The following is a 14,280-nucleotide window of genomic DNA, read 5'->3' as shown; positions in this document are numbered from 1 at the left end:
CCACAGTCTAGTGTGAAATATCTAGAATAAGAAAAATCAAAGGATGATTCAAAATCCCTCTCTATTAAAGCCTGACCTTTCCCTGCTCTAACTAATAGGGAGAGCGCTTCTAGCAGGGTCTGCAGTTGTACACCAGTATTCAGACTTCACACTCTTACTTCTGCAACTTCTACAACACAGGTGCTCTCTTACTAGGGTTGCCAACATTTTGGCTAAGAAAAGCCTGACATCTGCCCTGCCCCATGCTCCTCCCTTGCCCTGCCCATGCCCCTTCATTGTCCCACCCCCATGTCTCTCCTCTAGTTCCTTACCACACCCACCACTGTACCCTTCTCCACTCCACTCCCTCTACAACCAACTGTCCATACTAGGGTTGCCATATCAAAAGAAAAAAACTACCACATGCACGTATGTTCTATGATTATTTCAGAAACTTGACATAAGCAAAACAGAGCTCCAGTAAACAAACCCTGCCAAAAACAAACATATTGCATGTATATATAGAAAACCTGGCATAATAAAGCAGCACTAATGTCTAGGACTCAAATAGCAACAATCCTATCTATGAAAAGGAAGCACCCTAGAATACCAATGTAGAATACCAATGGAAAATCAGACTGTTACAGCTTCCTACCTAGAAACCAAACACTAGCAGAATACCTCACATAAAATCAGGGCTTTTTTTGAGGGGGTACTGAGTACCGGCAGCTTTTCCATTGTCTGCTAAAATTGACCCATGGATCCCAAGTTTTAATGAAAGAGCTCAGGCTCTACACACCAATTCTGCCTTGTCATAGATTCTTTGACTGGTTGCAGGAGGACTGGCTATTGTGGGGTGGGTCCCTCTGTGATCACCCCACCCCTGAAGAGTGGTCTAGAATTTGAGTACCGGCACCTTTTTTGCTAAAAAAAATGCACTGCATAAAATACTGCATCTAACACACAACAGACCCTCACAAATCTAAAACAAGGGACCACATATAAGAAACGGATATATGAATGCAAAGAACTGAACTGGAAACCTCAAGAAGTCAGACTCTACATGTACAGCAGTAGTAAACAGTGGAGAAATAGAAACTGAAATGCAAGATAACAGAGAAGAACATTTGCCAAAGCGGACATATTTCAATTACTAAATTCAGAATTTTATATATATGTATGTATGCATATCTAAACCTTTGTTGACTGAGCATTTTCTTTCTCCATTTACTTTATTCCCAGTGTCTTTTCTGTTTTTCTCTGCTTTTCCCTAATTCTCTTGTAGGGTCTTCTGTCCATTTGACATGTCCTTTCACTTCATGTCCACTACCCATCACCCCTCTGTGTCCTTCTCCCTACTTCTGTGTAGGCTCCCTCCACGCCTAGCATCTTTTCTCTTTGTCCCTGTCCCATTTCCTCTCTCTTCCCTCCTAAGGCACACCCACTCTGTGGCCAGCATATCTCCCTCTCCCTCCCCACCATTGCAGTCCAGGATCTTTCTCCCTTTCTCTCCCTCCTTCCGGTGGTCAAGCATCTCCCCCCCCCCCCCCCCCCCCCCCCCACATACGGTATCTCTCTTTTCCCTCCACTCCCCACTGCAGATCCAGCACCCCCTCCCCAAACAGTCTGGTCTCTCTCTTTCCTCCACTTCCACCACCTAGAGTCCAGCATCTCTCTCCCTTTCTCCCCCCCCCCCCCCCGACCTCCTGGCATTTCTCCCTCTCCCCCAAGTGCCTAGAATGTCTCCTTCCATCCCTTGTTTGGCCTCCTCTCCCTACCCACCAATGGGAATAGCATCTCTTCCCTCCCCCATCTTGCAGGTCTGGCAGCTCTCCTCCCCCTGCATCTCTCCCTCTCCTTCCATCTCGTGGGCCTAGCATCTCTTCCTCTCCCCCATCCCAAGGGTTTAGCCTCCCCTCCCCTTCTCATCCACCAATGGGAATAGCATATCTTACTCTCTCCCCCTCCCCCATCCTGTGGGTCTGGCAACTCTACCACTCCCCCCTTCCTCCCTCCCAGTCCTGGAAAACCAACAAGTCACAGGCAGCGTTAAAGACCCCTGATAATGGCTGCCTCAATGCTTCTCTCTGCTATGTTATGTTACTATATGTTATGCTTGGTCCCACGCACAGGAAGTTGCATCAAAGAAGGCGGGACCAAGCAGAAAAAAACCCACTGGGGTAGCCAGAGGCAGTGCGTCTTTAGCATTGCTAGTGACTCATTGATTTTCCAGCACAAAGAGAAGGAGGAAGAGATGCCGTTGGAGCTGGAGGGGAAAGGAAACAGAGGAGGGAAGGGCTGCCAGACCACTGGGAGGGAACGGAGGGAGAGATAACTCCTGGACTGTGAGGCAGGGAGAAAAAAAATGGCATTTTGCCAGCAGCTAGCCTGGCCTTCGCAAAACCGGCCAGGCTGGATTAAAACCAGCCAGTTGGCAACCCTACTCCCCCACCTATGGAACTTTGTAAGTCTAAGTGCTTTGAAAATACGCCTCTATGTTTACCCAGCAGTCTAGAATGCCCTAACCCATAGAACAGATAAACATTAAGGGCTTTCCCCTTCCACTATGGGACCCTCCTGAAGATGTAGTGTGTCAAAGGTTGGCCCCTCTTCTCATACTGGCAACTAAGATGGTGGTGGCCTGCAGCTGGAATATGCCATGTTTGAAATAAAAAGGAAGTACTGTAAATGATTGTAACTACAGGGTCCTGTGGATTGGGCAACAGTAGATGTTTCTTAAATGTCTTCACTTCTTAGATAATCTGAATATGGAGGGACTGAAACACGCTTTTTACCAACTCGGAGCCTTAACTCAGTACGGGTAAGAGTTCATTAGTAGTCTTTAGTGTGATAATAATTTCAGGGGAGTGGTGGGTCCAAGGCAGGGGCTGGTACATACTATTTTTAAGAACATGATACAAAAAATGAGCAACACTGATGAAGCCTTTATTTACTCTACTTTGTTCTAATTATGTTAAGATACACAAGGATAGGCAGTTTAAAAAAAAAATCATGCTCTTTTACGGTATGAATGTCTTAGGAATTCTATTTGTGGTTCAAACTTGAATGGCATCTATACGTGTATAATACTCAATAAACAAACATTACTGATGGGAAAAAAAATCAAGATCATTTCCTGCTTTCTCTCCAAACTTCAGATTTCTTCTGTTTTGCAGTTAAACAGAGGTGTGGATAAAACCTGGCCTTCTGACACGCACTTCACAAAGGATAAACTTAAAATCTTAAGGGAGGCTTCTTTATAAGACATAAGCTACAGGCCAAAAGAAACAGGCACAGGCAGCTCCTTGTGACTCTGGGCAAGTCACTTAACCCTCCATTGCCCCATGTAAGCCGCATTGAGCCTGCCATGAGTGGGAAAGCGCGGGGTACAAATGTAACAAAAAAAAAAAACACACTGCCTCTCACAGCAGCCTAAAGTAGGCTAGAAGTAGGAGGGCACCAATTTACATAAAGTGATGGTTCATTGGTCCCTATACTAAAATCAGTTAAGCACCCCCCAATTTCCCTTTTTTATACTTTCCCATTCAGTTTTGCAGAATAACTTGCTCCCTGCGGCTCCAAAGGGATGGGACCTGCCCCTTTGGGCACACACCCAGGGCTGCATTACACAGCAGGGTCAGTCAGATATAGCTGGAAGAAAGGAGCCCTTGTAGTGATGCCATTACCCTCTAAGCTGACCTTGCAGGTGCCTGTAGGTGCCTCAGCAAACAGCCCCTGTCTCCTGTATGTTTGTGGCAGTATCAGTCAGATATAGGACTGAGTATCAGGGAACTGGGTTCAATTCCCACTGCAGCTCCTTGTGATTCTGGGCAAGTCACTTAACCCTCCATTGCCCAAGGTACAAAATAAGTACCTGTATATAGTATGTAAACTGCTTTGATTGTACTACAGAAAGGCAGTGTATCAAATCCCAACCCCATCCCACATAGCTGGAAGAAGGGGGCCTTTGAATATTTTACAAAGCGTGGAATCTTTAAGAACTTCAGCAAACACACGTGTATTTGCTGGCATGTACAATGGAAGTAGCCATATCAGAAAAATAATCACGTTCATAAAAAGGGCAACATTGCTCAGGGTTCTACACATGTAGCTACACTTCCAGGTGCTGATTTTGCAACATACATGCTGTAAACCGCTCAGAAGGCATGCTCATGGGTGGTATATCAAGATATAAATAAACTTGAAACTTATTTGCTGGATTTCACAAAGCTGCATGTACAAGCTGCAAAAAGTGAAAACTTTTTTTTAATGAATTTTTGAGGTGTTAAAACAATTTCCCCTTTAATCACTTGTGGATCCAAACAAATCGGGAAGCTGGCATTTGGGCATGCCTGAGCAGGTGTGAAACCCAACATAAGAATTTTTTTGTAAATGGGAACTACACTCCCTTGAAATTTCTGCATCTGAATATCGACAAGTGTTAATATCAGCTTTCTGAAATAGCCATTTACATGCATATGCAGCCTATCCTGCTTATAATCGAACGAGAATAACGCCCAAGTTCCGACCTAAATCGGGAGATGGGCGTTCTTCTCACAAAAACAAATAAAGCGGCATAATCGAAAGCCGAACTTTGGACGCTTTCAACTGCACTCCGTCGCGGATGCGGACAAAGTTGACGGGGGAGTGTCGGAGGCGTGGTGAAGGCGGAACTGGGGCGTGGTTATCACCCGAACAGAGATGGGCGCCCTTCGCCGATAATGGATGCGTTTGTAGCTAGAATTTAGGGCACTTTTCCTGGACCCTGTTTTTTGACGAATAAGGCCCCAAAAAGTGCCCTAAATGACCAGATGACCCCCAGAGGGAGTCGGGGATGACCTCCCCTGACTCCCCCAGTGGTCACTAACCCCCTCCCACCACAACAAATGATGTTTCACAACTTTTTACTTTCACCCTCAAATGTCATACCCTCCTCCCAAGCAGCAGTATGCAGGTCCCTGGAACAGTTGTTAGGGGGTGCAGTGGACGTCAGGCAGGTGGACCCAGGCCCATCCCCCCCCTACCTGTTACAATTGTGCTGCTTAATGCTACTAGTCGTCCAACCCCCCCCCAAACCCCCTGTACCCACATGTAGGTGCCCCCCTTCACCGCTTAGGGCTATAGTACTGGTGTAGACTTGTGGGCAGTGGGTTTTGAGGGGGATTTGGGGGGCTCAACACCCAAGGGAAGGGTGCTATGCACCTGGGAGCTCTTTTACCTTTTTTTTTGTTTTTGTAAAAGTGCCCCCTAGGGTGCCCGGTTGGTGTCCTGGCATGTGAGGGGGACCAGTGCACTATGAATCCTGGCCCCTCCCACGAACAAATGCCTTGCATTTATTCGTTTTTGAGCTGGGCGATTTCATTTTCCATTATCGGTGAAAAGCAAAAACGCCCAGCTCACACCTTGGCGAATAAAGCATGGGCGTCTATTTTTTTTAAAAAATACGGTTCACTCCGCCCCTTCACGGACCCGTTCTCGGAGATTAACGCCCATGGAGATAGGCGTTTCTGGTCGATTATGCCCCTCTATATGTGTAAATGCTTCTAAAATGATCTTCTAAGGTTTTCAGAAGCATACTGGGCTACTGAGGGCCACAAAGAGACCCTTATATTTAAGTCATTATTGAATATACTAAGGATCAGTTCAAACTAAAGCATTTGACTGGGCCTTCAGACGCCGTTGCATATTCTTCTGCTTTAATTTCTGCCTGCTTTTTCTTCCTCCCAATGAAACAGTCTTCTCCAGACACTCTCTCAAGTGTCTGTGGACTACACTAATATTACTATGGGGGACTTCAATTTCCATGTTGATGCCCCCATGAGATATCACGATAAATAGTTTCTTTCACTTCTTGAAGACCTTAGCCTTACTCAGTGCATGCCGTTTCCAACTCACATAGCCTACCACACACTGAATCTTGTTCTTACTAACTCATTGCACAATTATTGAACTTTCTCACTTTAACAGTTTAGCTTTCCTGTGGACTGATCATTTCCTAATTATCTTTTCTATCCAATTCGCTGACTGCGTTTCTGCTTCTCAGCCCCCTTTTAATTTTGTGCATCCTCCCGAGAGGTTTTCTGGTCTGAATCCTCTTCAATTTCCTTCTTTTCTTTCATTGTTTCCTTTGCATTTTGGGGATTTACCTTTAGAGGATCAGGCAGCCCTATGGAACTCAACTCTCAGGCAGCCTCTAGGTGTCCTACAGTTCATAGTTCCCGCCATAACAGCAAACGCTGGTTTCACAAGGGTCTCCGTCTTTTAAAGCGACAAACAAGCTGAGTTCACAGGCTAAATATCTTTGGCTCACTACAAACATTGCTATAACTTTTGCCACACTTCCATTAAAGCATCAAAAAGGAACTATTTTTCTTCTCAAATATGCGCTTCAGTGAACAAGCCTTAGAAATTCTTCCATTATAAAAGAACTTAATGTCCCCCAACTGATCACCTGGGATCCCTGAGCCCCATGGCCAAGGACCTGGCAAACTTCTTCCACAGCAAGATCAACCCTCCAACCTCACTTATCTGTAAGATAAACTCTTTTACCTTAGCTACTGCCTCTCTCTCTCTTCTGCTCTACCTAATCTTTCACAATCAGCTCACAGCTGGAAGACCAATTCCATCTCCATCACTGGGACTCATTCAATCTGCCTACGCTAATTACTCTAAAAAATCTTGAGTACTGTCCACCTCATTACATGCGACCTGGACCCAATCCCTTCTCAGTGGCTCACTTTGCCTCATCGTGGTCTCCTCTCTGTGCTACTGATTATAATTAGAAATAGCCTTTTAGTGGGTTCTGTAACACCTCTATGGAAGTGTGCTATTGCCCGTCCTTGTGTTTCAACAGCTTACCAATTTTGTTGACAAACATCATCTTCTGCACCCTCGTCAATCAGGGTTTCACAGTGGTCATAGTTGCGAGACCATTCTTAGTCTCTGTCTACTATTGATCAAGACAGTATCTCCGGCTCGGTGTCTCTTGATCTCACAGTGGCCTTTGACACAGTTGATCTCCCTCTCCTTCTTTCTAAGCTAACATGGGAATAACAGGTACTGGTTCTCCTCCTTTCTTTCTTCACATACATTCTCTGTTTCTTTTCAAGGCTCTACCTCTGAACAATTCCCTATCCTCTGTTGGGTTCCCCAGGGTTCGATTTTGGTTCCTCTGTTATTTAATTTATTAGCCCTCTAGCTACACAGGTCCAAGACCCTGGCCTATACACTTTCTATTATGCTGATGACTTTTCCCACTGACCCCCCTCTCCCCTGATCTCACCAAACTTAAATCACACATTATCTTTAATTTCCCAATGGCTGGATGAAAACCATCATATGTTGAACTGATTCCAAAACCTTCGCCACCTGGGTCACGGGTAGTACAACCATTCCCTCATTCACTCCACAGATTAATGGTCAGCTCATTAATCTGGTCACCTCTTGTGACAAGGCAAGCCCCAGATTCTCCAGTGAAGCAACTGAGCCAGAACTACGGGTCCCAGAAGTCCTTGCAAGAATGAGTGAGGAGAGTAGTCCTAAAAAGATGGAATGGATTCCTAGTCCCAGCAGGGGGAGCAATGGCTCGAGGCAGGGTGAGCCTGTTACTCCCTTCTCCACTAGAGGGCAAGGGAAGGATGAAGCTCAGTTTCCCTGACTTTGCCATCAGTATATAATTCCCCCCAGCTGTAAGAAGGGGAGAGCAGATTTCCTGGAGGCTCTCAGTCACCAGGAGAGAGGGGAGATGAATGGAGAGATTCCATGGAGTATGTGGAGGAAGGAAGTAGCCTGCCACTAGAGCTGCCTAAGGGAGAGGAGCCAGCTACCATCGAGTGGGAGAATTCAAAGGTTGCCCTGCCCAGCACTTGAAGGCATTGGAGGAGGCCACACCGGGCATGGTGCTGAGAGGTGGGAGAAACTGCCAACCCTGCTCCTCACAGGGTTCCCTCTGTGCTGTGAAAAGGCAGGTGATTTGTGGTATTGGTTTGATGTGCAAAGACTGTCCATGAACATTTGCTCTGAACAGTTGTGCTATATTGGAAGTGTGCTGAACTCTTACTAAACCCTTCTGAAGGAGGGGGACGGGAAAGCTAATGCCCTAATAGAAGACCTGAGGTCTTGAGGAGCTGAATGTTTGCTGAGGGATTTTGGGACCTGGACTGTATCTTTTTCCTTTTGAAGATTATCTTATGAAGACTGTACCTTTTTCTTTTGAAGACTATATTAAGAGGGCTGTACCTTTTGTTTTGAAGAATATATTATGATTTTTGGTATGAAATTGCCTTGATAATAAAATACTTTGGCCCTAAGTCCCAGTATCAGCAGCATTCTGTCCTGCAACCCTGGAAGCCACGCAGGCTTGCTGGTTCCACCCAAGAGGAGGAAGTGGACCCCCCACTTACACTCTCCAAAATACCATTGGGTTATTATAGACCAAGAACTGTCTTTCAAGGAGCAACTGCATCACAACGGCTGTCTTTTTTCATCTGTATCAGTTCCGTATTATCCAACCACTGCTAGACAAACCCTCTCAGGAAAATGTTCTACATATTTATCAAACCTAGGTTTGACTACTGCAATATTATCTACTCTGGTCTTCCCTTAGCATCCCTGCACCATTTACAACAGTTCAAAACACTGCACTCAGAGTACTTATCCGCACAAAGTGTTACAATCATATTACTCCACTCTTTATTCAATATCACTGGCTCCCCATAGTCTACCAAATCCAATTCAAGGCTCTGCACTCTCATAATCCATCTTGCTTAGTGTTGGCCCATATGCTCCTCCTTGGCGTCTCTGCTCTCTAGATGATCTTCGTCTTACTATTCCATCTCTTAAGGTTGCCCAGTTTGATTTGACTAGGACAAGTGCCTTTTTCTGCATAGCCCTCTCTCTTTGGAATGCCTTGCCCTCTCAAGTGCAATTTGAAACCTCATATCCCAAATTTCATATGGCCTTGAAATCCTACATTTTCCGGAAGGTGTTTGATGACGCTTCAATTGCCAGTAGTGAGATTTTAAGGGTTCACTGACCTTCTCCCTCCCTTCTTTTCTATGACTATTGTATGGCTGTTGCCTGTCCATTGCTAATTGTGTATGGTTGTTCTCATATGACTGTTGCCTGTTCTATGACTAATGGTATTCTTTTCTTTGCTTCTTTACTACTACTACTACTAATATCATTTATATAGCGCTACCAGACGCCCGCAGCGCTGTACATTTGACATAGAGAGACAGTCCCTGCTCAAAAAGCTTACAATCTAGGTAAATATTAGTTGTTATCTGATTGTACACTGCCCTGTGATATTTGCAGGAAGGGCAGTATAGCAAGTTGGAATAAACCATAAAAAATAAAAGAAGCCTGCTTGTACAATTCTGAAATGTCATGTCTTTAGTCTCAGGCTTTAATTCTCTGCAACTTCTGGAAAGGAAATAATGTGATAGGAAAAAAAGAAGTGCAAGTAAAACACACAGTTCAAAAGGTACTGCATAATTTTTACCCTTAACATGATACTTTAAGGATGAGTCAAGAACAGAACATACTGGAAGCAATTTTCAAAGATACTGACATGCATTAACAGGGGTGTATGTGCAGAAATAGGCTTTCTGAAACTTGCCCAACCTACTTGTGTGTAAAATTATACATATGAGGTAACTGTATAAGGAGCTGTATATGTGTCAATGAACACATATGTGCATAAATGACAATATTCCAAAGGGAGGGGGGACCTGAAGAGAGCGAGATGATCTGTGAAGTCTTCTCACAAGATGTGCTCTGAGCATATCTTGTTTATACTTAGAGCTTGAGAATATGTGAAGTCATTTCTTATCAACTGATAAGGGCCAAGAGCCCTGGTGAGAAAGCTAGGGGCCATTGGAATCAATGAGGCCAAAATAGTATAAGAGAAGCAGTCTGAGGGGTATTAGATCAGAAGGGAGAAGGGAGAAGAGAGAAGGCTGGAGACAGACGTGGCTTGAGATGCTGTTCTACCATATGACTGCCTGATTTGCTTGTACTACGTTTGGGTGAGATATCAATGCTAATAAACTATATTTCTTTACCTACTAAATACTGGGTTCCTTTCTAATTACTAAGGCTTATACTGCCTTGACTGGTAACACTGTCATACGCAGATACAAGGTTGGGGTAATTAAGTATCTAGAGGGGATAGGCAATTCTGTCCAGGGTAGTCAAAGGGCCATGGCTCCGCTGCGCAACAGAGATGGCAGACCTAATAAATAAACACTACACACTATTTTTCGACTGCATTTTGCAGGTCATTCATATGGGTGGAGGTTGGGCACAGTGTGACTGGGGGTGCATAGGCACATATGGGCCCTTTTACTAAGCCGTGTAAGCGTCAAAGTGCAACCAATGCGTGCCAAAATGGAGTTACTTCCTGGCTACTGCATGGCTCTTGCGGTAATGTCATTTTTGGTGCATATCCGATAAATAATTTTTATTTTTGTATGCGAGTATCAGACATGCGCCAAGTGGCATTTGACGTGCGTAGGTCATTACCGCCCTGTTACTGCGTGAAAATTTACTGCTAGGTCAATGGCTGGCAGTAAGGTCTCAGACCCAAAATGGACACGGCAAAAATTTTAAAGGGGTCTTTTTTACAAGAGCGCTGAAAAATGGATTGGCGTGAGCCCAAAACCTGTGCCTACACTACCGCAAGCCATTTTTCAGTGCGCCTTTATAAAAGGACCCCATAAATTGCACAACATTACGATTTACATGTGTACTCTTTCACAATCTAGGCTCAAGCATTTACACCAACACTATGGCAGGTCTAAGTACTTGCACCTACAATACAAGTGCATATTTGACCTGTACAGTGCCTACTGCTTATTTTTTATATTAAATAGACTAAAAAGGCACATTCATGGCACTTAAAATAGGAACCTTCATATAGAAGTACCATCCTAGTGTCACTACAGATACAATTTTTCACAGAGGGGATGAAGTTAGGGCAGGGCAAGCCCTTATGTACAATCTTTTTTTTTTTTTTTTTTATTGAATTTACACATTTACAAGCCATACACTTGAATCAAGCAATATCGAGTTAATGTTTTTCCAAACATAATATTTAAACAAGAAGAAAAAGAATATAATATAAAGAAATTCCAAGAATACTACAAGTATTACTTAAAGTAAATATAGCTCAGCCTCAGACCACAATTTGAGTAGAGGGCTAATGAAAATAACAGGAGAACAAAAAGAAGCATTTGTTTACAGGAAATATGGCCTGGTCGATTAGCACATCATTTCTCTTAATACAACTTACGATGGAATTTATTTGGTTAAACTTTTCTGATCCAGAAAAAATTTGAGCTGATCAGGCTCGAGGAAGACATTATTCATATAGTAAACAATACATTTGCAAGGATATGTCAACATGAACTTTGCTCCTATAGCTTTAGTCTCTTCTCTTAAAGCCAAAAATAATTTTCGTCTGTCCTGAGTCGTCTTGGTCACATCAGGATATATCCATATCCTGGCCCCACAGAAGAAAGTCAAAGCATTTTTGAAATACATTTTCATCAAAGAATTCAAATCCTGTTCGAAGACAAATGAGACCAAGACAGAACTTCGAGTCTTTATATCCGATAGTGACTGTTCTAAGATTGCTGAAATATCAAAGGATTCTTTCTCTTGTTCTTGCGCTAAAGAAACTACATTTTTCTTATCTTCCACAGATTTTATTGAATTTGGTAGATAGTAAATCTTGTTAATTGGGGGCAACAAGGAAGATGAGTAATGAAGTATTTCTATGAGGTATTTCTTAAAAAGTTCAAGAACAGAAATTCCAGAAACAACCGGGAAATTCAATATTCTCAGATTCATTCTCCTATTATAATTTTCAATCTGATCAATTTTTCGATTTATTATCATATTATCTTTCATCACTGCTGTTGTCATTGATTTCAAATTTGTTAAGTCCGTTTGAACCTGAGAAATTTGAGATGTCGAGTCACTTTTCAATTGTTCAAACGCTATGGATAAGGAGTCAAGTTTACTCACTATTGAAGCAGTCTCTAAAGCTGTCCTTTTCGAAGCCATAGTCAGTTCTTGGATCGCTTCCCAAATTAATTCCAGCGTCACCACCTGGGGAACCTTCCGTTCCAAGCTGGTTGTCTCAGCTTCTCGGGGCAAGCTACCGCCGAACGAGGAGTCGTGATCGCCGCTTTCCGGTTTTCGCGGCTCCTTCAGCTCACCCTTTTCAAAAGCTGGTCGCGATGGAGGGTTGATTTCTGGCGGAGACAGAGATGTTTCAAACCCTTGGGGCGTCGATGCTCCTCCATCGGCGTCCCCTGCAGGGATTACCACGCCAACTTCCGGTGCTCGACTCGCTGTGAAACGGTCTATCGTTAGCTGTACCGGTGAAGACGTAAGACTCATCGACGGTTGATTTCTTACCAGACCTTTTCTCTTAGTATGTGGCATTATTTCATATGTATAATTTCAAAGACTCAGAGACCAGCTAAACGCGACCAGATCACACACGAGTCACGACCGCCATTTTGACACGCCCCCAGCCTGTTAAGTTTTCCTTATGTACATTCTTAATAATATGTACATGAGTTTACATGGAAGAAGTGTTCACCTGCTCAATAAGTGAACATTTGTACATATATGCTTCTCTAGCCTGTTTTCTTTTGGAAGCTGAGTAGCATCTGTGGTAACAAGCACCCACAGACTGTATAATTCTGTGCACAGTTTGAAAATGATCTCCATTATAATGCAGCTTGTGCAGGGATCCATTTTACAGTTTACTCCTGGAAAGGCTTGCTTTGCATTGCTTTCCTTACAGAATGAAAGAAAGGCATGTTCCAGGACTTGTCTGCTGCTGGTCAAGCACTGTTTGCATGTTTCACCATTGCATCTGGCTTGCACCTGTTTGCTGAAAAACTTGCATGTTTTGTTTTTTTCTTTTTTTGAGGGGGGGGGAGGATTTCATTACAGTTAGCCTGCAATGCACCATGCACAGCCCTATGAAAATATCCACAACATGGAAGATAGGAGAATATTAGAGGAGTTCAATTAATTGATATTAGAAGAGTTCAAATAAATGAAGCCTAAGAAATAGTATTGAGGGTGGCCTCTCAAATGTGAAACAAATTCCTTGTTATAGTTATCATGACTGTTAGACTGGCCTACCTGAAGACAGCGAGGCTCAGAGACCAGAGAACTAGTGGCTTCCTCAGTTCAAACTTTGCTCGTTGTTTCATTAGGTGCCGACCACCAAATATGAAGGCAGCATACAGAGCTGAAAACAGGAAAGATTTCTTCCTGGAAAGAGAGTCAACAAATAAGGAAAGGTAATCATTATTCACACAAAGGTCTTATAAAAGGTTGCCTAGGATGAGAGGCCAAGTAGGCACCTACTATAAGCCTAGTTGGAGTAGTGGAGTAGCATAATGGTTAAAGCATCAGTCTTGACATGCAGGGGTGCCCAGTTCAAATCCCACTGCTGCATCTTGGGATCTTGGGCAAGTCACTTGCCTCAGGTACAAACTTAGATTGCGAGCCCTCCAGGGACAGGTAAATACCCAAAACTGAAAAACACAAACTCTAGCTAATCTTTTACACAAACAAACTGTGCTTAAATAATGCTTTGGAGAAAAGCCCTCAGAAACCAAAGGCAAATTGCCGAAGGTTTTGAACGCCGTTATGTGATATAGGCTTAAAAGTAAAGAGCGTTTGATTTCTATCATTGGGCTACAAAAAAAAGAGAATTTTAAAATATTTTTTTATGCTTTTGAAGATTCTTTCAATTTACTTCTTTTAGTTACATTAGAAAATAACCCTCTCTTTAGACCCTCATCATTATTACACAGCACTTTGTTCTGAGGAAGCTTTTTGCCGGGGTGAAACGGTGGCCCCCATTGAACACTTAAAAGACAGTGCTGGATTCAGAAAATTAAGCTAAGTGCAGATTTGTAAACGATTACAAAGTTTATTGCTGAGAGGGTTATTTTATAATGTAACTAAAAGAAATAAATTGAAAGAATCTTCAAAAGCATAAAAAAATATATAAAAAAAACTTTCTTTGGATTTTTTGTAGCCCAATGATAGAAATTAAGCCTATATCACGTAACAGCGTTCAAAACCTTCGGCAATTTGCCTTTGGTTTCTGAGGGCTTTTCTCCAAAGCATTATTTAAGCACAGTTTGTTTGTATAAAAGATTAGCTAGAGTTTGTGTTTTTCAGTATTAGTTTACTTTGTTTCAACTGTAGCATATACTGCAGTCAGTTTGTTTGTTCTACAGGTAAAATACCCAGTGTACCTGA

The 14,280-nt window shown here is 43.1% G+C and overlaps 1 protein-coding gene across 2 annotated transcripts in view; it reads right to left on the bottom strand.

Moving 5' to 3' along the window:
• ELOVL6 (ELOVL fatty acid elongase 6) overlaps nt 1-14,280 on the bottom strand; it is a 151,223-nt gene that overhangs the window by 36,005 nt on the left and 100,938 nt on the right. For both annotated transcript variants that reach the window (XM_030190856.1, XM_030190857.1), the window contains one exon: nt 13,147-13,278. In XM_030190856.1, coding sequence (XP_030046716.1) covers nt 13,147-13,278 — 132 coding nt within the window. The remainder of the gene's footprint in view (nt 1-13,146; nt 13,279-14,280) is intronic.

Source organism: Microcaecilia unicolor, chromosome 2 (genome assembly GCF_901765095.1).
Source record: "Microcaecilia unicolor chromosome 2, aMicUni1.1, whole genome shotgun sequence".
In the NCBI taxonomy this organism is placed as follows: domain Eukaryota; kingdom Metazoa; phylum Chordata; class Amphibia; order Gymnophiona; family Siphonopidae; genus Microcaecilia; species Microcaecilia unicolor.
The sequence above is the reverse complement of the archived record's forward strand: the minus strand, read 5'-3'. Positions and strand labels throughout refer to the sequence as shown.